Genomic DNA, 25,646 nt, shown 5'->3' on the forward strand with positions numbered 1-25,646 from the left:
TCCGCCATCGAAGATGGACGGAGGTTACTGTTTTCACCCGTCTGTTTGTTTGTTTGTTTGTTTGTGAACAGTATTACGGAAAAACTCCTGGACGGATTTCGACGAAACTTGGTGGGGAGATTAGGTATGGTCCAATGATCATGCCATTCGATTTTGGACTTGGTTCAAAGTCCAATATGGCTACTATGGCGGCCATTTTGAAAAAAATATTTGAATTTTTTGTGCATTTCTACATGTTTTAAGTGTTTTCCAATCAAGAAAAAAAAATTGTTAGAGAAAAAAAAAACAAAATTTTGCAACTTTTTTTTTTGCATTTCTACATGTTTTAAGTGATTTCCAACCCCCCCCCAAAAAAAAATTTGTTAGAGGAAAAAAAAAAATTTTGCACCTTTTTTTTTTCAAAAAAATTTCGATTTTCTTTTTTTGGCATTTCTTCATGCGCGTCGATCTAGTTTAGTTTATTCAATCGTGGTTCAGTAGAGTCTGATCCGTTTTGACCTACAATGAATAGGATATCAGGTTCACTTGAGTGACCTCGCAGTATTGGCGGTGGAGGTTTTGCACTCTATCGAGTGCTCCTCCTCTAGTTGGCTGATGTGTTTGAAACTTTTAGAACAGTCTGTCATTATAAAAATTCTTTTGGATTAGACCCCGCTCACTATTACACGGCCCCGGGTTTGGCTTGAAGTGCTATTTTTAAAATGACAAAACAGAATTTGGAGTTGATCAGCGATATAGATATGCTTTTAATGATAGAGAAGGCTAAAAGAGGAGGAATATCTCAAGTTTGTTCCAAGAGACATGCTAAAGCAAATAACAAATATCTTCCTGATTCTAATAATAATGAGGACAACTCTTACCTGATGTATTATGATGCTAACAATTTGTATGGGTGGGCTATGTCTCAATCTTTTCCTTATGGAAAACTTAAATGGGTTAAAGAAAAACATTATGAAAAAGTTTTACAAGACATTGTTGTCTCCTCTCAAAAATAATTGGATGAAGCTGAAGTTGGATATTATTTTGAGGTTGATTTAAAATATCCAGAAGAACTTCAACACAAACATAAAGACCTTCCTTATGCCCCTGATAAAGAAAGTCGAAGAAAAGAATGACCAATAGTCATTCAATATAAAAGGTAAATCTCCAGAAAAACTATTTACTGCATTAAATGATAAAGAAAGTTATGTTTTGCATCAAAGCAACTTGAGACAATATTTATCTGCTGGGTTGAGAGTAAGAAAAATTCATAGGATTTTGAAATTTAAACAAAGTCATTGGTTAAAGAAGTATCTATATATTAATTCTGTTAACGTCTGTGTGTCATTTGACGTATCTCCTCCAAACTGCCGGACGGATTGTCGCCACCTTCGGCATGCGGGTGCTCTGTGGTCTAATGAACAGTATGGGCTATGTGAGATCGCGCCAGAGGGAGAGGTTTGGGAATTTTGGGCGATTTTCTAATTTTTACATTCGTTTGCATGGCGACGTGTGACGTCACAGCTGAGAGGTGTAATTCGGTCATTTGCTGACGTCATTATGTCTGTCGTCGACAGACCGTCACCGCCGAGAGGCGTAATGCCACTCCTCGAAAACAGCGTCTGCAATGTAAAACCCTCTTCTGCACATGCTGACTACCTCAGAAGGTGAATTTGACAAAAAATGTAACAAGAAACCATGGATTCCTTGCTTCGTATGTCACACACCATGTCACCATGTTTTGGGAGAGGGGTGGATAGAAAAGTGCATGCTCTTGAAATTGGTGATCAGACATGGAGTGGGGGGGGGGTAAAGAGTTGGTGAGAGGAGGAGGGTAAAATTGGGGATTATGGTGGGGGGAGGGAGAGGGAGAGGGTAGACCAGGGAAGTGCAGGAAGTGCTTGTGTCAAACATGGAAGTGTTTGGTATGACTCAGATGGGTTTGACCCACCAAATTATCAGACTCAGAGTGGGCCCTCTAACTATTACACCACTAAGTTTGGTTATGGTTTTAGGTCGAATCACCTTATGGAGGATAACTGGTTTTTTTGGAGGTGGGATTTAAAGGGGCTGGCTGGATGACCTAGAGGTATGCACATTCGTCGGTGTTTCACAGACAGGTTGATTCATCAATGTGTGTGCTGTCCCTCGGATGGACATTCAATGGGAATTCCTTCTGCCAGCATTAATCAGTGGACATTAAAGATACCATGGTGTCTTTCACGAATAAAAGGCGAGCTATCGCGGGCACCGTGAACAAACAAATTACTGCCCAAACTACCATTGGAAAGGCAATGGTAAACCACCCAGTATAACCCTTGCTCAGGAAGCTGCTTCAGCAGCATTGGTGCTCTGCAAAGGGACAGAAGACAAAAGACATTGAAGGAAAAGTCAACATCTGGTGGGGAATGTTTTGTTCCTCCTCATCACCATTTGCCAATCATGAGCATTTGCCGAAACTCTTCCCTCAATCCAGTTTAACACGCAATGAAACTGTCTAATCCACAACTAAGAACAGCAACTGGAAGTGGTGGAGTCACTGGAATTCTTCGACCTCACCATGTTGTCCGCTACGTCCCGTGAGAGGATCATATCATCACCATGAAAGACTCCTCTACGTCGGGGTAGGCTGGGTCGTGCTAAGGTGTTCTAGAGACACTGAGCAGACCACAGTTTGTCACTGCATCTGTTGTTCCTGGATTATTTAATTTTACTTCAGTTTACTCTGTGTCACTTGCCCTTAAAAAAAATTACAGACAGTATTTTTGGTGGAAACGTGTGTTTAAACTCACCTGATGCCAGGCTAAAGCCACCTGATCTGTGTGTTTGCAGCTTTTTTCAATCTCAGCTCCTTTTCATTCATGGGTTCCAGATAATCATAATAACTAGAATAACAATAATAACTTCGACATTGCGACATCACCAGATATGTCTCCACCCACATTATTCCATCATCATAATACTTGTACTAAGTTTGATTTAAATCCCTGAACCCAGATTCAAAATATTAAATAATTCTGGCTGCCAGACCATGCTTTCGATCAGGTTGAAATTTAAAACTTAGATTCCCCATGATTATTAGATCACAATTGTGACGTTTCATGTCGATTGGTGAAGCGGTTCAAGAGAAAGAAATTTTTTTAAGATTTTCGTTCAAATCAATATTGCTGCCAGACCATGTGACCAATTAATTATTTGTAAACACTGGTATCCGCAAGACTTGGGGAACATATGGGTGAAGTTTGAAGATCTGTGATCCCTTGATCGGTGAAGATGTTCAGGAGAAAATTTCTGAATCATCAAATTTTTTACCCCTACACAATTTAGCCTGAGATTACCCTCAAAAACTTTCATACTGATCAGATAAAGCGTTTGAGGTATGCAATTATTACGTCATAACGAAGCCACCCATGACGTCATTAAAAAAATTCAAACTTGTTTCCCATGAGTTCTTCACATGTGCCAAGGTTCAATATTTCCATGGTATGGTTTCAGAGAAACAGAGATCTAAAGTTTTTCCTTTTTTTCCAACATGGTTGCCACACCACGTGGCCTATGACGTCATAATTATCATTTTTCTAAAAATATTGCACATGAGTAGTTGCACCTATAGTGACACTTTGTCGATCCGATAAGCGGTTACAGAGAAAACAGAGAAAATGAACACAGATGGACGTACATCCAACTCGAAAACATGATGTCACAGGCGACTTCGTCACCGGTGGCGTAAAAATTATAAATTACTATCACTATAATTTATTATGATCCGTAACATGAATATTGTCGCGGTCCTGGCGGTTAAGTTAATCCCCTGACCCAATTGTGGTGGACGGGCAGTTAACACCGACCACGCTGGATCGCCGAGCGTTTTTCCTTTGAGGAGAACACGTGATCCTCGGAGATTATGGCGCGCATGAGAGGGGCGGGGCGGCACGGACGGAGCACAAGGGGTTTGATACTCGAACCCACGACAGATACATGGACACCAGCAACTTGAAATAAACACGGGAATTTAATGAAAATAGACAAATATTTACAAGAGTATTAATTCAAAATGTAATAATAATACGTGAGGTAAAATGAAGTCTAAAGTCGAGGAGCCTCGACACACGGACTTTAATACAGACAAGGGGAAAACAAAACAAAAGAAAATCCTCCCTTTATTCTGGCACTTAGTTTAGTCCGGAGATGGTGTTTATTGAACTTTGTGATTGAGCCGCTTCATCCTGCGTGGGAAGATACGCCCAAAATGGCGCCGAGCCGCTCTCTGGGCGGGAAACGTACGTGAGGTAATTTGTGAGGCGGTACGCAACACCAAGGCTCACCAACCGCCGTGCGGCTTCCTCGTCGATCGCGCTTGGCGGCGCCGCACCATTCGGTGACATACACGAGCTTCGAGGTCGGTCTATCACGACCCAACCCAGAGTCAATGGCCAGTGTCTGGCTCCACCACGCGAACCAATTCGCCTCAGCACGAATACGAATACATCTCCTCTTTCCTCCTCACTTCTGACGTCACGCCCATCAATCATCCACCTCCGGGCGTGGCTTGTTGGCACGAAACCGGGAAGGCGGGGCTTCTGCCTGCCGTGCACGTTTGGCTCGCTTGTTGTTTAAAGGACATGATTCCTGTTATTGCTGCTTTGTAAATGCAAAAACGTAGGAAAAGGTGACAGGGGGTAATTACAAACTGGGGGACATTGGCCTTGATCCCTGTCTAATTAACACAGCACCACCCACCCCCCATCCCCATGTGGTGACACATAACACTTAAGCTCACACTTTCCCGACTTAATTTACATCGAGATGTCTTCTCCACGTCCACGGACCAAGCAACTCGACACAATCCGAACTTTGCTATGAAATTCCTCCATCTACCCCCAGAACCGTAACAATGTGAACTGCTGGTTAAGTGAGTTTGCCTGTAGGTAAGGTTAATGAAAAGTTACTTGACAACCAAGCATTCTCTAATTCCTGTTAATGTAATAAATATACGGTACAGGTAGTCAGTCAGGTAGGTGTGTGAAACCGAAAATCTGGAGCCTCGGTCAACCCACGCATGTGAACTTATCTATTAATTACGTACTATATGATCGTTCGTACGTCGATTAATTACGTAAGATTGGAAAATGAGCCAATTGAATTGATTGAGCCAAGACGCACACTGGACAAACATCCACACACTATAGAGTGTTCGTGTAATGCATAGAATATACATTTTTCAGTAAATAATGGGCAAACTTCACCTCCTCGGTGAGTAAACTGCGAGTAAATGAATAACAATGACGTCAATGTAGAGTGCTCCCAACTTTGGTCCCAAAAGTGGTGCTTCGTTGGGGTTCGGGTCATTCATGAGGCCTCGCTAGCTTCCTTACAACTCTCTCTTTTACATCATATGAGTACTTACCTCTTCCAGTCTTGATTAGTGGAACTTTTGAAACAGAAATTTAATCGTTCACTCTCGTCAGAGAACTGCCGCCGCCATGTTGGTACACCCGTACCACCGCCGCCATGTTGGTACACCCGTACTACCGCCGCCATGTTGGTCCACCAGTCAAGGATGCACGTGACGTGTTATTCGTTGTCATCTTCCGTTTGTTTCTGGTGAAATTGCTTGTGGTGACTTTTTGAGAAATTTATCGCTAAAATGTTTTCCTGTTGACTTCACACAACGAAGAAATGCTTTATGTGTCGACATTCAGTAAAAATCCTCCAAATGTCGCTGTACTGTGCACGTGCGAATCCTGCACTCGCAACCAATCAGATTGCTTGATAGAAAGAGCGCGATCCCATTCTGTATGATTAAACAGGTGACACGACACCTGTATTTGGGTTTTTCACTGCATCAAGGATGTTCAGTTACAAAGTTCCTTGTAGAGCGCTCGCCAAGTGGCTTAAGCACTGAAGCAAGCACTCCGTGAGAATCCGTTGATCGGGCACGGCTGGCTTGGCAAGCGCTACCGAGCCGCTTGGTAACTGAACACACAAACCCCTGTTTTACTGGATTGTATAATTTTACTTGGGTTCTTTTCGGAAACGCGTCTTTAAATCCACTTGATGCTTTTAACCTTTGAAAAGCCGGCTATCTGTCCGTGTGGAGCTGTGTTTGTTTAACATCAGTTCCTTCTCATTCATGGGTTCCAGATAATTAATAATATTTTATACTCTATTGCTCGATTAATAAAATTATTATTATTATTATTATCCAAAATATTAATGCGATCGTGCTGGAAAAGTGAGTTTTCCCAGAGTCGGTGAGCGACGGATGTTTATCTGTTGCCTGGCAACCAAGCATTGTTCGCACACGTGACGTCACAGTGTCCCTCCCACACGCGAACTCTCCATTGTTGTTGGAACGTGAAGACGGTTGCCCGTGATTTGGTGGATCTCCTGGGTTTTCACCTTTGTACTTCATCTCCACACAGCGACGCCTCCCGGCAGATTTTCGCGCTCTTTTGGCCGGACGATCCGTCTCGCTCACAACGTTTGTTCTTTCATTGTGAAAACCGAACAGGTGAGGTAAACCCTGGCGCGGCTCCGTTCGGTGACTGGTTCGAATCCAAACCTCGGTTTCCATTCCAAGTCTGTTCTTAAATCGCAAGGACAAAGTAACTTTGTTACCAAGTCTGTTGTTATGTAACGAGCCTGCGGTGTTGTGATGATGGTTGTGGTAGATTTCCCACCATCTTGCCTGTGTTCGATTCCCAGGAAGAGGATCCGATTACGTCGTCGTCGTCCTTCTTTCAGGCAGATATTAAGTCGAAAGTCCCGTTTTCTCGCATTTGCTAGTGAACGTTAAAGATCCCTCGGTGCCTTTCCAAAACAGGAGGCCATTGTGTGCCGGTGCCTCTTATTATCCCTAATTTCTGCCCTGACCCACAACACCCGACGACAGAGTGGTGATCTGTCCAGGGGTGGTTCTTGTCCACGACCACACAACTTCGGTCGAACATCTTTGAGGCAAAAAACAACCATATGAATAAATAAATATATAATAGAACGAGAAAATACAAATTGTCGGTTCGCTGAGGGAATATTAAGGGGGGAGGAGGTTGTAAGAAGGAGGGGAGAGGAGACGAGGAGAGAGGAGCATTGTGGAGTGAGGGAGCAAGGAAGGAGTGGGAGTGAGGAAAGAGGAGGATAGTGAGAAAGGAGGGGGAGTGAGGAGGGGTGGGAGGAATGAAGAAACGGGGGGGGAAGTGAGGAGACGTGTGGGAGAGAGGAAGCAGGGGGAAGTGAAGAAGGGTGGGGGAGCCAGGGTGCAGGGGGAGTGAGGAGAGGTGGGGGCAAGGAAGCAGGGGGAGTGAGGAGGGGTGGGGGGGCAAGGAAGCAGGGTGAGTGAGGGAGCAAGGAAGCAGGGGGAGTGAGGAGAGGTGAGGGAGCAAGGGAGCAGGGGGGAGTGAGGAGAGGTGAGGGAGCAAGGAAGCAGGGGGGAGTGAGTAGGGGGGGTGAGGGATGCGAAGAATGACGGAGCAGAAACGACTCGCTCAGGAAGATGGAGCACGAACGACTCACACAGAATGACGGAGCACAAACCACTCACTCAGGATGTCAGAGCACGAACGACTCGCGAAGAATGACTATCCGAATTAGAAAATGAACACTATTTTACCGTCAGAACTGCAATGCAGGCATAACCTCCCTGAAGTTCAATTCTGGAGCTGAAATGTTATTATTTCGCTTCGTTTAACAGATTCTCGTGGTTATCGCACGTGTAAAAATGAAATAAAGCCACGAACACGATCTCTCTGGGTATTTATAAGCATTGCCACACACACACACATGCACGGACGCACACACACAAACACACACATGCACGTGCACACACACACAAACACACATACACACACACACACATACACACATACACATACACACACATTCACACACACATGCATGGACGCACACACACAAACACATGCGCGCGCGCGCGCGCACACACACACACACACACACACACACACACACACACACACACACACACACACACACACACACACACACACGCACGCGCACACATACACACACACATACACACACACACACACACACACACACACACACACACACACACACACACACTTGTGTGTAGATAGACATGCTGGTGTTGAGCACAGATTTACTGGCGGCCATCTTGGAGTTGGAGTGTCGATGATGGCCGGGCCTTGCAGGAATCTCGTTGCATCATTAGTGCAGAATGTTTTGCGATTCACTGCACAAACTACCGAACCAGGGAAAAAGAACACGGTTTATCTTCCACAGTGAGTCGTGTTTATTCATCGTTTATATGATCATCCGTATTGAAAGTTACGAGCTTGATTTGCATGATTTATTGAGTGAGGTAAATAGGCCTTGCTGCGGCCTTCAACTAGGTAGGCCTTGCGGCTGTTATTGTCAACATCACTGATTGTATGGAAGGCAGTGGGACTGTGATTACATTTAATTGATTGGGACTGATTGTGGGTGGTTTTCGGGCCGATGGGTCGTGAGAGGATCCGTTGAGGGGCCTGACCTCCCGTAATGGAAATATATTTTATTATTTAAACAGTACAGAGACCCATCGTTGGCTTGTCCTCACGACCTCATCGTTGCATGATTGAAGAGTCAAGGCCAGTGGAAGATCGCCTGACGCTTTGTTTGAAGTCCCACGTTCTTGCGGGATTGTCCGGAGGAATTGTGCTCAAGTCTTTCATGAACCGGCTGGTCAAACGTGACGTTCGACTACGGTTAGCACAGGAATTTTGTGATTTGCCCAGGGTGCCGGCAATAGCTTGCCGACTCTTCGCGAATTTAACGTCCATCCTAGGAACATGTGCACACATTGATAAATCACCGAGTCTGTTAGTGTAGAACACTGAGATGACAGTTTTCGTGCTGGGTCGGGATTCGAACCAAGGGTAGAAAAGCAAACGCAGCACAGAAAGCGGCCGCCAACGCACTCACAGATAGGAACTTCAACTTGTATACAGATATATCATAACTTTATTTATCTACTTTTCATCACTTGTACCCAGTGGGCTGAACAGACTGCTGCTCTAAGTTTGCTTTGTTTAACAGCTTGGTTCTTGTTTTGATTTGGGATCTTCATTGAAGAAAGTTATTTTAAAAACTTACAAAAGATGGTTTGAATTGGAGACCACGGTAGCCTCACAACCCATCGCACCGGGCAGTTATCTATAGCCCGTGGCCTCAGGACCGGGGGGGGGGGGGTTCTTGTAAAGGTCAGAGGGGCTCCCTCGTGATAAACCCAGACCCTGGTTCTGTAACAATATATTGTGAGGTGACGGTTACCGAGACACCAGCTTGTCACGCAGGGGGATTAATCCCCGGTTGTCCTCGGTAGAGCCGGACCTGGGGCCACCGCTCACAATTAACGTTGTGGTACGGTGGGTTGTTTTAGAACCACGAACGCCACCCAGTCTAATTATTCCGTTTAACTAGAGGTCACGTGGTTACCTGAGCGGGGAGCGCACCCTTGGCAAAGCACCAATATTATCTGATTAGATTTTAATTAGGGCGGCCGAGCGTTTTAACCGCTGGTGAGTGCCGACGATTTTTTTGGTCAAATCTGTGGTAATTACTTCCCAATCTATCTCGGTTCGGACAATGCTCGACCAATGGAAGGAAAGGACAAACACAGACAGGTTGGAAATCGACAAATAATTTATTAATAATAAAATAAATAAATAAAATGAACCTTTTACTTGCTGAGGTAAATAAAGAATTTCAAAGAAAAATCAATCAAAATTCCAGGAAAGAGACAAAGAGCAGAAGCTTAACAGGGGGTTGACTTACAGCTAAACACAGACAAGGGTACCCAACGGATCATTCAGGGGAGGGGAGGGGGAGAAAATAATCTCGCTCACCAGAAAGTCGTCCGTGAAGCAAAAACGTTCTGAAATGGGTGCGTGCGTGTCACGTCCGTCGCCAGCACCCAGCTTTGTCGTACAGCCTCTCGTGGGGCAGCCTTGAATGCCAGTCGAAGTCTGGAGGGCACCGAGATGGTCCGTCGCGGGTTTCGACCCTGATGTTTGTTGGTGAACGACCCGTGCCTCACTTGTTGGCAGCTTTGTTCAAACCCGCACGTGCACCACATGCTCGCTTGCTGAAGCTCTGGGCAGGACGAACCGTCTCGCTGTTGGCACTGGCCAGACACCCACACGCGCGCTTCCTTCTCCTCTTTTGTGCGCCTACACCTGTTTCTTGCTCGCTTCTCTCTCGTACTTCTTTAGTTCACGCTTTTTTATTATGTCAGAACGTATCTCTTTCTTCTTCAGAAGGTATCGCTTTCGCTTTTTCCCCACTCTCAAAACGTATCTCCTCACAGAACGTCTCTCTCGCTTCAGAACATCCCTCTTTTACCTTTTCCTCTCCAAATGTCTCTCCTCACATAACGCCTCTCCTCACAGATCTCCTCACAGAACGCCTCTCCTCACAGAACGCCTTTTTATATCTTTGGGGTGTCTCTGCGGGTCCAACGCACCCCACGCTCACCCCGGCTCACTGGCGCACGGTTACCATGACGACCCGTGTGCTCTCAAAAAAAGGCGGGCATCGGAGCTCACGGAAGATCGCTGCTGAAGAAATATAAGGGCGGGCTTCAGAGCTCGTAAAAGAAATGTATGTAAACGTGTCTGTCGTAAAGAAAAAAGCTTCCCATGAGAGAGGGGATCTATCCTTTACCCTTCTCAACGTATCACATTTAAGATCCCATTAGACATGGGGATGGGGCTAATCTGAACATGCATTGAAGGAAATAACTGTCTGAGGACCTGGATGTGTGGATGCATTCATCAGACCAGATTCTGAAATACGTAACAATATATATATATATATATATATATATATATATATATATATATATATATATATATATATATATATATATATATATATATATATATATATATATATACTAGCAGGGATACCCTTGCTCCGCACAGGAATCCCGTGGATGACGGCGGGTCTGAAGGAGTATATGTCACAGTTAATTGTAAAATTGTAGAGGCCACCACCATTATTATTTTTTTTCATCACCACTATAATATTATATTTTCCCCGCCATGTTTTATATGCAGAAGACTCGAGTTAAAAAATGTTAAGATTTATTGCCGCATTAGATAAAAAACCATAATGCCTCAACAATGTGAGGCTGGTTTCATGTCATCATTTGCGACTTAATTTATACGTCGGGCATAACCCAGCCTGGCCCAGCGTATTTGATTTATTTGCGTCTGTTATCCTGATAAAAAATTATGTTATATTATGTATACGAAGTTACAATGTACCTACGCCCATAACCATTCTATAAAATATCTACATAGCCCATAACCATTTAATTATAAAATATTATACACATACGCCACAGGCCATCACCATTCTATTTATATCTGTAATATGTATATGTACAAACCACCACCACCATTTTTTTTATTTCCCACCACCATTTTTATTTTTCACCAGCAACATGTATTTCCTTCATCGCACATCCTATTCTCGTTTTTGAAACAACTGAAGTAGCTCAATAATTTTAGTGGAGTGCTCGAGGATAAACAATATTTGATGTCTTCCCCTCTGGGGCCAATATGTAGAAAGCCTCCGATGATCCCACTCTGGAGCATCCCACATATAGCTGACCATGGGAAAAGTAAGGAGTGGATAATTCCAGCCCTGCTACTTTCAATGACTGTCCTTGTGCCTTATTGATAGACATCGCAAAGCACAGGCATACAGGAAATTGTAGTCTCTTAAATTCAATCGTTGAATTTGATGGAATGAGTGGAATTCATGGAATGAATACATCTTCTCCTTTCACACATCCTGTCATGATAGCGGCCTCAATTACATGTGGTAGTAGTCTTTTCACAATCAGTTTAGTTCCGTTGCAAAGTTTTGGTGCATCTAGATTACGTAATAACATAATAGGGCATCCAACTTTTAACGACAGATTGTACGGAGGCAATCCTGGTAATTCCAATGAGTTTAGAAATTCTGTGGGATAATGTATGGCTTGCTCAGTATCCAGTGTGGTGTCAATAGAGTTGTGACTATGTTGTTCGCCTGGAACTACTTGTAATAACTGATGGTTTATAACACGGACTGTTTCATTAAGTGGAGCCAGGATTGCTCTTTCACAGAGCCACTGTATGTTTTTGTAATTAGTCGCTAAATTGGGATACACATGAGCCTCTAATTCTTCCATAGATGAAACTATTGTACCACAGTCATCGGGAATAGATATTACATCATTTGTGTTCGGGATTTCACCATTTCCAAGTTTGAGAAGTAATTGTGCGAAATTGCCAGCATCTAAATCACCATATAATTTGGCCCTCATGTTTGTTGTTAGATGGATAGTTTGTACGAATGTCCAGAGGTATGAAGATTTTACACTGGCTTTCATTTCATCAGCTGGAGTGCCACGGGGTACTACAGGTAAAGTTTGTCTGAAATCGCCAGAAATAACCAGCGTAACTCCACCTATAGGCAGGTCTACTCCTCTTAAATCTCGCATAGTTCTATCTAATGCTTCGAATGCATCCTGAGGCGACATCGTACCTTCATCCCAAACTATGAGGTCGCAATTCTTCAGCACTTTTTCTGCTTCAGTTTGTTTGCCAATGCCACAAACCGGATATTCCATTGTAGCGAAGTCGAGAGGCAATTTGAAAGCAGAATGCGCTGTGCGGCCACCTGAAAGTAGTGTTGCGGCTATACCGGATGAAGCAACGGCTAATGCGATCTTTTTCTGGCTCCTCATCTTCGCAAGCAAAAGGTTGAGGACAAATGTTTTGCCAGTACCACCCGGGGCATCCAAGAAAAATATCACACCACTTCCCTCTTGAACCCCTTCAGAAATCAGTTGATATGCATTACTCTGATCCTGTACCAGAAGCGGCTCATTGTCAGAAACAAACTTTGCGAGAGTATCTGTGTTGTAATTTGTTTCACGGAACCATTCTCTACTGATGGTTGCGCTTTCAGACCTATTAGAAGAGGGAAGTCCCCACTTAGTTAAATCTTTCCCGCTCATGTATAATACCAAATCTTCAATGTATATCAGAGCCTCATTGAACATATCTGGTGTGTACTGGATGTCCTCTTGGGGATGTTCTCTTTGGACTCTTGTTTTTTACATCCTCAGACAGGGCCTCTTTGTGAATGTCCCATAGGCTCTTGGGATCTGACATCTCACACGCAGTTATCATAATAGCAAATAGATACCTCATGGTCGATGGGGATTGAGAAACAGTTGCCTCTTCAAGCGTGGCGTTCCAATGGGCATCATCTTCTAGGAGTCCGAGGAGATTGCAAGCCTCACGGAATGTACTGCAAATTTGCCCGTCCACTGTTCTCAGGTCTATGAAACTCACTGGACCTCATTTCACATGCAGGAGGAGGCGGACGCAGAAACACTCAAAATTATTGGGATGTATTGTGTACACTCGACCCAATGCGTCAGATTTGTAAATACCGGGATATCCTGGAACTTCTGAACCTTGCTTCCTCCTGTTCCAACGTTTCTGATTTGAGTTCCAAGTGAAATACGTTGGCACCTGAGCGTACAGTAGAGTTCGAGCAAAGTCATCAATTTCGCATAGTTTGGAAAATGCCCGTAAGTTAGAAATTGGAGGTTCTTCCGCTCGTTGTTGGACATTTTGATCTGTAAAATAAACTCTCTGTCCGTTATCAAGGTGAATTGTCAGGTGAATAAATGGAGGAAACCTGCCAGTAATGGGGAAGTTCACTATCCTCCATATGGCTTCATTGCTGCATATATATCGACCATTTTCATATTTTTGAACCTCGTTGATGTCGTTTCTCTCAATGGTTATTACGGCTTGATCACTGCCCTTGTGAATGTATTTGATAGCTTTTACACTGTTGCAGTACTCACCGTTGATATGGGCATTGAAAATAGTGGAGAGTAATGGGAGATATGGAACTATCCATTTATTATCAACAACGACGGGTTCAGGAATACCGTGAACTTTAACCGTTGTTTCAAATCCACCATCATCAGGTGCCCGCCTACGATACAACGGATATCCATCTTTATCCGACTGCGTTTCGTGGAGGAGTTCTCTAGGGAACCTCTTTCCACATTTTCCATTTCTCATGCAGGGTGCCTTGCTATTTATTACCCCACATGGACCATGGATCATATGACGTTTCACAATAGTGTACAAAAACGGATCCTCTTCTGGGTTTGGCAATTCAGCGCGAATGACTGAGTCAATCTGGGTGGGTCTAAGTTTTTCTCTGAGCCAAAAAAGGCTATGTACGTCAAAAATAATGTCAAAAAAGGCAAAAAAAAAACAACAAAAAAACAACAACACAATACCCTGGCAATTTGGAATCCGTGTCGTCGGCTATGACCCTTTTGCTTCCGGTTTTTGTCATGGGGAATGATGTGTCCCTGGAGATAAAGGCATCGTCGGAGACATGAAAGACAAAAATAATATCAGACATGGTGTATATTTCCTCGACTGATTTTAATAAAGATAACTCCTGCATCATCAAAAAATAATTTTTAATCGTGATTTACATTATTTGATCGCTGATCCTGAATCCAGGCCGAAGTGACGTAAAAACGTTATACAGTAACAATAGAAATGGTTTTTATAACCATGGTTATAACAATAATGAACAAAGAAAATGTTAATAAAATATGACTTGCAGATGATTATTATATCATTATACGGTATAATATACATACGGTCATTTTTGCAAGTGTGTCGAATGCATAAGTCATAATTCGAAAACCGGGAAGTCGGAAGTCATTGTCTTCAATTGACTGTAGTATTAATTTCTCATTCTCCAGCAAATTCCGTTGGCCCCATGTCAATCGGCTGAACTTGAAAAATTAACGTTACGCAATCAGGTGATGACGTCACAATTCGGAAACCGGGAAGTCATTGTCTTCATTTGACTGCAGCATTATTTTTTCATTCTATTGCAAATGGCGTTGGCCCCATGTCAATCGGCTGAACTTGAAAAATTAACGTTACGAAATTGGGTGATGACGTCATATTTCGGAAACCGGAAGTCGGAAGTACAATTATTTTACATCGGGACACTCCCGGGTGCATGTTCTGTCAGCATGTGAAGTTTGGTGAGGATCAGTCCAGTACTTTTCGCGTGCATAGGTCACAGAGAAACACACACACAGACACACAGACAGACACACTTTTAACTATGTATATATAGAGCCTGGTGTTGGCGCAGTGGTTAGGGCAGCGGCTTGGGATCCAAAAGGTCCTGAGTTCAAGCCCCGTTGGGCCACTGAATTAATACACCAGGGGGTTGACTCAGCCTGTCATCCTTCCGAGGTCGGCGAAATGAGTACCAGTATACTGGGCCGGTGTATACCCCGGTTAAAATAGGTGTACCATATCCCTCTGTCGTAAGAGGCGACCAGGGTTGCGTCAGGAAGGGCATCTGGCGTAAAACATGTGCCAAATCACTATGCGGATCATACGGATGATCCGCTGTGGCGACCCTTAACGGGAGCAGCCGAAAGAAGGAAAAGAAGAAGATATATATATATATATATATATATATATATATATATATATATATATATATATATATATATATATATATATATATATATATATACATACAGGGTGACCTGAAAGTCACTTTACCCCTTCTCAATGAAGCATTGTTCTTGAACTCTTTTAATATACAGGTTTTATTGCACAGTACTTACAATAATTAATTTGTCATTGTATCTGTATGTGCTTCATCATTCTTCTGAGTCAGTGTTTCCCCATACCATAGGGGGCGAGGGCAGAGGGGAAAGAATGGAGGGAAGTGCGAGAAATTTATCAGGGGTTAAGTAACTTTTGGGCTACTCTGTATATATGTATCCACTGCATATATATATATATATATATATATATATATATATATATATATATATATATATATATATATATATATATATATATATATATATATATATATATATATATATATATAAATCGTAACAAGTGTTGTGGATCACTCTGTTGATACCCGATGCTCCATTCATGTGGAAGTATTTCACGAACAGTGAATGAGATGTGACATAAATACTCCACGGGTTCTACCATCTGACATCACGAGTGGTACACAACGTCAGTTAGGGTTTATAGTTAGGCCACGATCACTAAAATTGGATGTTTTGGGATGAAAAACAGTTCAGATCTTCAGTGCAAAACTGACGTCAGAGTAGCGATTCCACACTCCAAGGTGACCGCCACGAGTTATGCGTGCCACTATATAATGACCAGCATGTCCTGTCCGTTCTATTATTTGTATGTATTTCTATGCAAACTACAGTCATGGATCGATACCAGTCTGATTTATGAGTATAAACCCCCGTTAACCCCCACAGTAAACCCTCCTTCCACAATTCCAGTTTTCCCTTTTAAGAGTTCCTTTCTGTATCCATCTTGGATACCCATGCATCCTCTCCTGCCCCCATTCGTCCCTACACCCATTATTTGTCCATCTCCCCCTGCCTTGGCATTCGTCTCAGCTGTCAGTGCTCTCTCTCTCTCTCTCTCTCTCTCTCTCTCTCTCTCTCTCTCTCTCTCTCTCTCTCTCTCTCTCTCTCTCTCTCTCTCTCTCTCTCTCTCTCTCTCTCTTTCTCTTTCTCTTTCTCTTTCTCTTTCTCTTTCTCTTTCTCTTTCTCTTTCTCTTTCTCTCTTTCTCTTTCTCTTTCTCTTTCTCTTTCTCTTTCTCTTTCTCTTTCTCTTTCTCTTTCTCTTTCTCTTTCTCTTTCTCTTTCTCTTTCTCTTTCTCTTTCTCTTTCTCTTTCTCTTTCTCTTTCTCTTTCTCTTTCTCTTTCTCTTTCTCTTTCTCTTTCTCTTTCTCTTTTTCTCTCTCGGTGTCCCCCCCCCCCTTCTCTCTTTCTGTTGTGTCCTGATCCGTTCAATGTTCAAGTACTGGCTCTTCAACGAGCCTCGATGATGTATTAAAAAAATAATCTTGTACTGACTCAAAAAAACAAATCCCTTTGCACCTCTTCCTTTGTACATGATACACCTGGTTTATGTCGTTTTACCTTGAAGAGTCTAATTCCTGTTTTGATTTATTTCTCAACAGAAAATGTCCTTCCTTGAATGGTTTTCCACACTACTTCGACTTGGACTTTGGCAAAACTCCGACGTGAGGTATTTGCTGTGGTTGCTTTACCAGCTGTTGTCACTGGCCACCAATGTGGGATGGTGTCACCAAAATCTACAGGTAAGAACATGGGAATCAATGGGTGGGGGTTGAGATGGGGGAACCACTGAGCTCTATAATATATTATATTTATGTCAGTGGGATTGGGGGGGGGGGACATGTCCCTCCCAAATTTTTGACGAGAGGGGGATAACACATCGATTTTGCTCCCCACCCCCACTTTTTTGTTTAAACCCTTATCATTACGATGTCACGGACCGGTGTATGTGTGTTTTTTTTTTTTTTTACTTTATTTACAAGCAATTTTTTTGTTTATTTATAAAGGATTAAAGAATTACAAATCGATATCAATAATAATAAATTTCATGCGAAATTGTTTTGATTGATGAAATGCTTTTCCATTCCACATTGTACAAATGCCTTTCTTGGACAGAAACATTCGTAAGAACCTACTCTATTGTACGGTTACATGTGAAACTATAATGGCACTCGTTGGATCACATACCTTTGCCATGTAATGCCTGATCCATGAGAACATATCGGGCCCAATACATCCCTGAAATATCATGCTATACAGTACGACATCGTTTTTAGCCCGATCTCTCAATGGTGAAGAATCACTTTCAAAATTCAATAATTCTGTTGTCCAGATCCGGATTCGGATCTTCACCAAAATCGAATCAATTCGTCCTTGTCACACATCCAACCCGTCCACCAAGCTTCATGTGAATCCATCCACAACCTTTTGAGATATTGTGCTCGATATCGGTTTCACACCATCTCTCAATGGTGAAGAATCACTTTCAAAATTCTCGTAATCGAATCCAGATCCGGATCTTCACCAAAATCTAATCACTTCGTCCTTTTCACACACTGAACCTGTCCACAAAATTTCATCCGGATCCGTCCACAACCTTTTGAGATATCCTGCACACAGCAAACAGACAAACAGACAGAAAGGGGTGAAAAACATAACCTCCTTCACCTCAGGTGGCGGAAGTAATAATTTGGTCCGATGCGGTCGGGAAACCATTAAACTGCTTGCAGGTGAAGGTTCTTACTAAAGGTAAGAGAATTGTGTTTTGAGGTCTACAATTTGAATAAAGTTGAAGATATGATGTGAAATGAACATCATTTGCGGCAATCCTTTAAATTATATTATATTTGAGGAATAGTCATTTGTGTTTGTGTTTGTGCTTGTTTGTTGTGCTACTCCTACAGTTCTGGGCCTATTACATCCAGTTTTGCTACATAGGATCAGCATGACCCCATTTCATTCAATGGGGTGTTTTTATCTTTGCCGGTGGTCTTGGAGGGTGTGCGCTGGGGTACGATGTAGAGAGGTATCTTAAATTACATGTTTGAATAAGGCTTGTAGCAAGGTATTATGTACACATTTAGGACACCGGGGAACAAATAATGAAAGTCATTGTATGATTTAGTTTTGCATATCATTTGTTAGCCAACATCATGGGGATTCAGGATCTATTTGAGCAGAGCTTAATTCTTCCTCTTTCTATTGCTCTGACAGGGTCAAAGTTGGTTATCAATTATCTGTATCAAGGAATCACTCATATCATTCTAAAATTGGTCTGATGGCTTAGATATGTATTATACACTAATTGGAAACCACATATATGGAGAATATTTGGTTTACCTGATATTTGACCTTAAGCAAAGAGGTCAAGGTCATATGAAATTTAGAAATTGATCAAATTCATCAGTGTTCATTCAGGTCATAAATATTGTTACGAATTCTGGCCTGCCTGGCGTGCGATCGGCAGCGTACCTCTAATGGCGGCCACGTCGCCCACCGGAACGGACAATTCAGTCGTGACCCTCTTAGAACTACCGCCAAGGAGCTATCCACGGGTGGGGGTTTAACCTCACCACAACCCAGTCTGCATTCTACCCGCGCGAAATAGGGTGAATCGCCGAATGTCGATATACCTAAGTACCCGCGCGGGTAGCGTACCGAGGAGTTGTACCACGCCGCAGGTCTGCTCTGGGCACGAACCGCTTAAGCGGCTCGTTCCGTGCTAAATGGATAACCGAGCGGAGTTATCGCCGACCTCGACGGTTCAGTTTTACTTATCGGGTGTTTCAACCCACTACCAATTCCTTACGTGATGCAAGATGGAAATTTCAACCAGAGGAAAGGACGCAACGAAACGGGAAACCGTTTGACAAGCACTTTTAATTCGCATGCAGACAAGCACGTATTTTACAATCATACAAAAATGCACGTACACAGTCAAAGCAAGAACAATACACAGAGTTGAAACCGAATACAGCAATGTACAAGCACTTATACGGGTTTACTTAAAAGACTGGCGCCACACACACACATTTACACCAAAAGAAAAGAAAATACAAGCCACCCTCACAGGCAAGGAGGCAGACAGGTCCGTGAACCAAATGAACGTGGGACCTGGGTGATCGGCCAGGTCCACGAGACCGTAGGGGTCTTACTCGCGCCATCGTGGCGCGATGGCAGGCTAGCCGCAATGGCCGCATAATGCACCTGAATCCATGCCCCTGGTATGGTCAGTGAGCAACTTTGGCGTGCGTTGCGCAGGCACGTGTTGGTCGGCACCACGGTTGGGTTGGGGAGCGGATGGGGTTACCGGCGCTATCTCAGCGCGGATGGGGGGGGGGAATTGTTGATGCTCGGGGTCGGGAAAGGGGAATGGCGGACGCTCCGTCCCACTAGCGGGGTCTCGGAACCGCACCGACCCTGGCGAACTCTCGCCCCTGAGTCCTCCTCCGCGTCCCCGCCTCACTCCGCGACTCGTCCCTCGACCCGGCAACGACAACCTCCACGATGACCTTCGTCTTGACTCGACCAGTTCAGCCAGCACAGCACCGCACTACATAGCTCAGCACAACCCAACACACACCCCAACTTGACACGACACTCGACACACGCGAGTCGCCTTGTGCTCGCGTCTTTATAGACCGGAGGAGGAGCGTGTATGCTAATTCGTGGATAAAAACGCGCTTGGAGGCGAGGCCACGCCACCCGACGTTCAGCCATTGGTCAGGCAAAAAGGGGCGTGAGCCTCTCCTGATCCAAATTCCTTCCTAAAAGGAGTCCACATGCATCGCGCTTGGGGGCGGGGCCACGCCACCCGACGTTTAGCCATTGGTCAGGCAAAAAGGGGCGTGAGCCTCTCCTGATCCGAATTCCTTCCTAAAAGGAGTCCACATGCATCACGCTTGGGGGCGGGGCCACACCACCCGACGTTTAGCCATTGGTCGGGCAAAAAGGGGCGTGAGCCTCTCCTGATCCGAATTTCCTCTCCCGTAAAGGCATCCATTTGTACCCACGGCTCGACACGTTCGGCAAGAATCACCGAACGGGCCCTGGACAGCACGACGTTCGGTGTTGGCTGATGGTGTGGTTGATGGTTGTGGAAGGAGAAAGGCGAAGGTGGTGGGGGGTTTGCTGTGGTGGTTTGGTTGTTGGCGGGCGTCGTTTGGGAATGGCGGTGAAGCAATATTTGCGGGAGGGAGTTGTGGAGGTAAAGAGGCGAAGGTGGTGGTGTTTGAGTTGTTGGCGGCTTAATGGTCCAAAATCACGATAGAGAAAGAAAAATGGCTAACTCAAAGCGTCACAGCCCGGATGAATCACACATATTCCCTCGAAACAACAGGTGTGGACTGACTACACATGAACTTATCGATATATCTAACCTGAGGACCTTTCTGGTGTATTGCAAATTTCCACAGCCGTAACAATATATATGCACATAAACTTAACCATAGAAATACATGCTGTGATGAACCAAACTAACATCTTCGGATTAAAAGTGCAGATTTCTTTAAAACATTATGTACTTCCGAACGACCTTTGATGTTCTGTATACTGAACACAAACTGGCCTTTGGTATTGATTTTTATATCATAGGGCCATCTTGGTAAACTTATTCTATGGTTATTAAATCAATCTTCCAGCTCCCAGTAATTTTGTAGCAGCTTGGTAAATGCAATTTGTTACATACTTCCGAACATTTTTGACCCAATCATGGAAGTGAACCTAAAAACTGGTATGTAGTAATGATCCATGTTGAAACTTGCCATTTTAAATCATTACTTTATGCAGAAGTAAATTGCTATTTAAGATGTTCTATCAGATGCATTTCAAATTTCTGGAATAAGATTTTGTAAGCTTCACTATGACTGGGGGAATTTTGAAAAATCTGAGATTTTACACATTTGAAGGTGCCAAGATATGCAGAAGGTCATAAGAAATGTACTGTTTCGAGGAATTGTTCTATGCTTATGTATCATGATATATATCAAACAATAAATGCATTTTTCAACCATTTTGGACAACATATACAATCATACATGTAACTCATTTCTAAAAAATGAGCTATAAAAATGGAAAAAATAGCCTGTGTTTGGATAAAAAAAAAACATGCTTTGTAAGCAATTATATCCAGAGGACCCATAGCAAAGTATACATTTTCTGAAAGCACAGACACTTGGGCATTATATAACATTAAGATTGTTTATCTTATTAAAACTGGGTTCAATTTCGAAGCTTTCTCCTCATTTAGGACTACAGTGTACACAATATCATGCTACAAGCCATAAGGATGATGGAACCCCCCCCCCAGGCCGCTCTCATAGGGAGCAGGTGCTTCTAATATAACATTAAATGTATCGCTCTGTACAATCCACACATAACAGGCCCAAAATCAGGATGTTCCCCAAATGCACCAACAAATTAAACACAAATAAATGAGACACAGGTGGAGGCCATTGAGCCCATCATGCCTGCACCACATCAACACCACACACCAATTTACCAACACCAGATCACAATAAGAAACTTTGAAGGGCACTCCGAAGAGAAACTGCAGAATGTTTAAAAAAAAATAAACTTCAGTGTTTTTTGTGTTTTTTAATTTTTTGTAAAAAAAAATTGTATTTTTTTTCTTTCTTGGGGGAAGGAGCATGGGTGCAGATGGCATTGGGTAAAAAACACGTAACATCAATCACACAACACCGCTTGACGAGACCCCAACCAACAACACTCCGACCACGTGCACACAATCGCCCACCAATGCTCAAGCTCCCGAGAAATCCTGCGAACATCCCTATACCCCTCTATCTTCAATAGTTCCAGGTTCCTATCTAATTCCAATTTAAACTTATCCACTGTTTCTGCAGCTACTTTCTTTCCAGGGAGAACATTCCATGCATTAACTACACTGAGCAAAAGACCCCAGCCTTACTACCATCTTAAGTTTCCTTTTTACTCTCAGGCTATGGCTCCTGGTCCTATCACTATCTTTTCTGCTAAAAAAAAATTATTCTGTACTCATTTTATCTCGACCCTTCATTATCTCAAACATCTCTACCATATCTCCTCGTAACCGCCTCCTTTCTCGTGTGTAAAGCTCTGTCTCCTCATGTGTAAATCAATATTAACTTTCTCCAAATAAGTTATCTCTTAAATGAAAACTATGCTGGTGGCCATTATTTAATAGAAGAGCCTTGTATGGGCTGGCACACATCATGTTGGATTTCATTCATTGGAGTAAGCAAGTAGGACGAGGAAGAGGGAAGCAAACCCACCTAGAACTCGAAGGGCACTCCGAAGAGCGCATACTGCCGCCACGCAATACCTGATCCAGTGGAACATATCAGGCCCAATACATTTTTGAAATATCGTGCCTCATATCGTTTTAGCCCAATCTCTCAATGGGAAAGAATCACTTTAAAAATTATCGGATCCGGATTCGGATCTTCACCAAAATCTAATCAGTTCGTCCTTGTCACACACCCAACCTGTCCACCAAATTTCGTCTGAATCAATCCTCAAATTTTTGAGATACCCTGCACATAAAACAAACACACAGACAGAAAGGGGTGAAAACATAACCTCCTTCACCTTCGGTGGCGGAGGTAACTCGAGGAGGAGCACTCAATAGAGTGCAAAACCTCCACCGCCAATACTGCGAGGTCACTCAAGTGAACCTGATATCCTATTCATTGTCGGTCAAAACGGATCAGACTCAACTGAACCACGATTGAATAAACTCAACTCGATCGACGCACATGTAGAAATGCCAAAAAAAGAAAATTGAAATTTTTTTGAAAAAAAAGGTGCAACATTTGTTTTGTTTTTTTCTCTAACAAATTTTTTTTTTGGGGGGGGGGGTTGGAAATCACTTAAAACATGTAGAAATGCAAAAAAAAATTCAAATATTTTTTCAAATAAAATCGAAAATTTTTTGAAAAAAAGTTGCAAAATGTTTTTTTTTTCTCTAACAATTTTTTTTTTGGTTGGAAAACACTTAAAACATGTAGAAATGCACAAACAAAAATTCAAATATTTTTTCAAAATGGCCGCCATAGCGGCCATATTGGACTTTGGACCAAGTCTAAAATCGAATGGCATGATCCTTGAACCATACCTAATCCCCCCCACCAAGTTTCGTCGAAATCCGTCCAGGAGTTTTTCCGTAATACTGTTCACAAACAAACAAACAAACAGACGGGTGAAAACAGTAACCTCCGTCCATCTTCGATGGCGGAGGTTAACTAGAGGGGGAGCACTCGGGAGAGTGCAAAACCTCCGCCGCCAATACTGCAAGGTCACTCAAGTGAACCTTATATCTTATTCATTGTAGGTCAAAACGGATCAGACTCTACTGAACCACGATTGAATAAACTAAACTAGATTGACGCGCATGTAGAAATGCCCAAAAAATAAAATTGAAATTTTTTTGGAAAAAAAGTTGCAAAATTTCGAAGTTTTTTTTTTTTTTCTCTAACAAATTTTTTTGGGGGGGTTGGAAATCACTTAAAACATGTAGAAATGCAAAAAAAAAAAAAATTAAAATATTTTTTCTTTGGACCAAGTCAAAAATCGAATGGCATGATCCTTGGACCATACCTAATCCCCCCCACCAAGTTTTGTCGAAATCCGTCCAGGAGTTTTTCCGAAATACTGTTCACAAACAAACAAACAAACAAACAGACAGACAGGGGTGAAAAGAGTAACCTCCGTCCATCATCGATGGTGGAGGTTAATAAATGGGGAATGACAATGAGGAGTCTCCTGCTAAGCTTATCTATGGACCTACCATTGTTTATTTTGGGAAGGTGGGGGGGTGCTGAAGATCTTGACAAATTCAGATGATGTAACAGAAAGTAGAAGTGACAATAAAAGGATGAAATGCACATTTACATCTGTTTTTTGAATGTAATGATAAATTGGTACCAAGAAGAAGCTCAAAATGAAAAGTTCCCCCTTTTATTTGTTTCTCAACAACAAATGGGGGAGGACAGTCTGGAGTTTGGATGAAGACATTATGATGTTGGTGAGGAAGAAACCATTAGGAAATTGAGTTGGTAAGGGATGTGCAGGTGTCATGCTCGAAGGATGCAGAGAGTGCTGAGTGGTAAATATTGGGAAAAAAACAGGAAGGGAGATGGACGAACTCTGCCATCAACATCGAACTGATGGATTTTAAATGTCATCTTTTTGAAAATGGATTCGGGTCATCAGGAGGAGCCTGGATAGGAGTTGGGTTTCAGCCGGTACTCACAACCCTCAAACTCATCCAGGTGCAGCCAAGTGAGCCTTCCAGAAATATTTCTGCAAAAATTCACTTCACCTTGGAGAGATAGTTGTGGTTCTGAAAGAACTCCATGGAGACACATTCAACACATAAAATAACCCTGGAGTTTGAATATTTCCATCACAATTTTGTTAAGTTAGATTACCCATCCCCTCTTATCAGGTAAAGGGAAATGCATTGTGATTGTACACACAACCTTCCTCCATTGTTCCCTTCCTAAAGCAACCTTCTATACTCCATCCTCGTTCCCTTCCAAAACCAAATGGAGTGGAGTTGATGTTCAGATCTGGCGCAGTCCGAGTCCAAGAAGGGAGCAGCCCAAATCCTGAGGGGGTTTTCATCTGGTCTGGAGGTGAACGCCAAAGCGTTACCAAGTCTGGAACGAGAGGGCACTACCCAGTGCTGCCAAGTGGAATGAAAAGCACCAAGCGAGCCGAGTGCTACCCAACAGGATGTGAGGACGCTAAGTGGAGCACTCTCCAAACTGCCATGTGGAACTGGTGTTCTTCATGTACTGGTGACGCAAAAAGCATGACTGCTGGCGCTCTCCAAAAAATCCGGGCAGAACGGGTGATGACCAACCGGTGGAGCTGATTTCTTCCACTTATTTTGCACACGCACCATTTAACCTTTCATCGTTCAGCACAAACACCTCGAGGCTCACATTTTATGGAACATCAACGACCGACGAGACAACCCAAGAGTTATTTTCAGGGCTAAGCACGACGTAATACCGCACAGCAGCGCATAGGTTTAATCTCCTACCCACTCCTCCTACCCTCCTACCCACTCCTCCTACCCACTCCTCGGAGGAAATACCTCCTACCCACTCCTCTCACCTGCATCAACACCTCGCTGAGATCCCCGGGGGGCAAGACTGCTCATGTT

At 43.2% G+C, this 25,646-nt stretch overlaps 1 protein-coding gene and 1 long non-coding RNA gene across 4 annotated transcripts in view; one reads left to right on the top strand and one right to left on the bottom strand.

Annotated features, from left to right (window-relative positions):
• Positions 1-5,519, bottom strand: part of LOC147011196 (uncharacterized) — a 61,687-nt gene extending 56,168 nt beyond the window's left edge. For both annotated transcript variants that reach the window (XR_015052161.1, XR_015052162.1), the window contains exon 1: positions 5,387-5,519. This is a non-coding gene — a long non-coding RNA (uncharacterized LOC147011196). The remainder of the gene's footprint in view (positions 1-5,386) is intronic.
• A 765-nt stretch (positions 5,520-6,284) lies between these two features.
• LOC147011197 (uncharacterized) overlaps positions 6,285-25,646 on the top strand; it is an 80,115-nt gene continuing 60,753 nt past the window's right edge. For both annotated transcript variants that reach the window (XM_085859062.1, XM_085859063.1), the window contains exons 1-2: positions 6,285-6,493; positions 17,077-17,217. In XM_085859062.1, coding sequence (XP_085715188.1) covers positions 17,080-17,217 — 138 coding nt within the window. In that variant the 5' untranslated portion in view covers positions 6,285-6,493; positions 17,077-17,079. The remainder of the gene's footprint in view (positions 6,494-17,076; positions 17,218-25,646) is intronic.

The sequence above is a fragment of the Eptatretus burgeri genome, chromosome 16, assembly GCF_056783735.1.
Source record: "Eptatretus burgeri isolate ZD-2024b chromosome 16, Ebu_testis_v1, whole genome shotgun sequence".
NCBI lineage: Eukaryota > Metazoa > Chordata > Myxini > Myxiniformes > Myxinidae > Eptatretus > Eptatretus burgeri.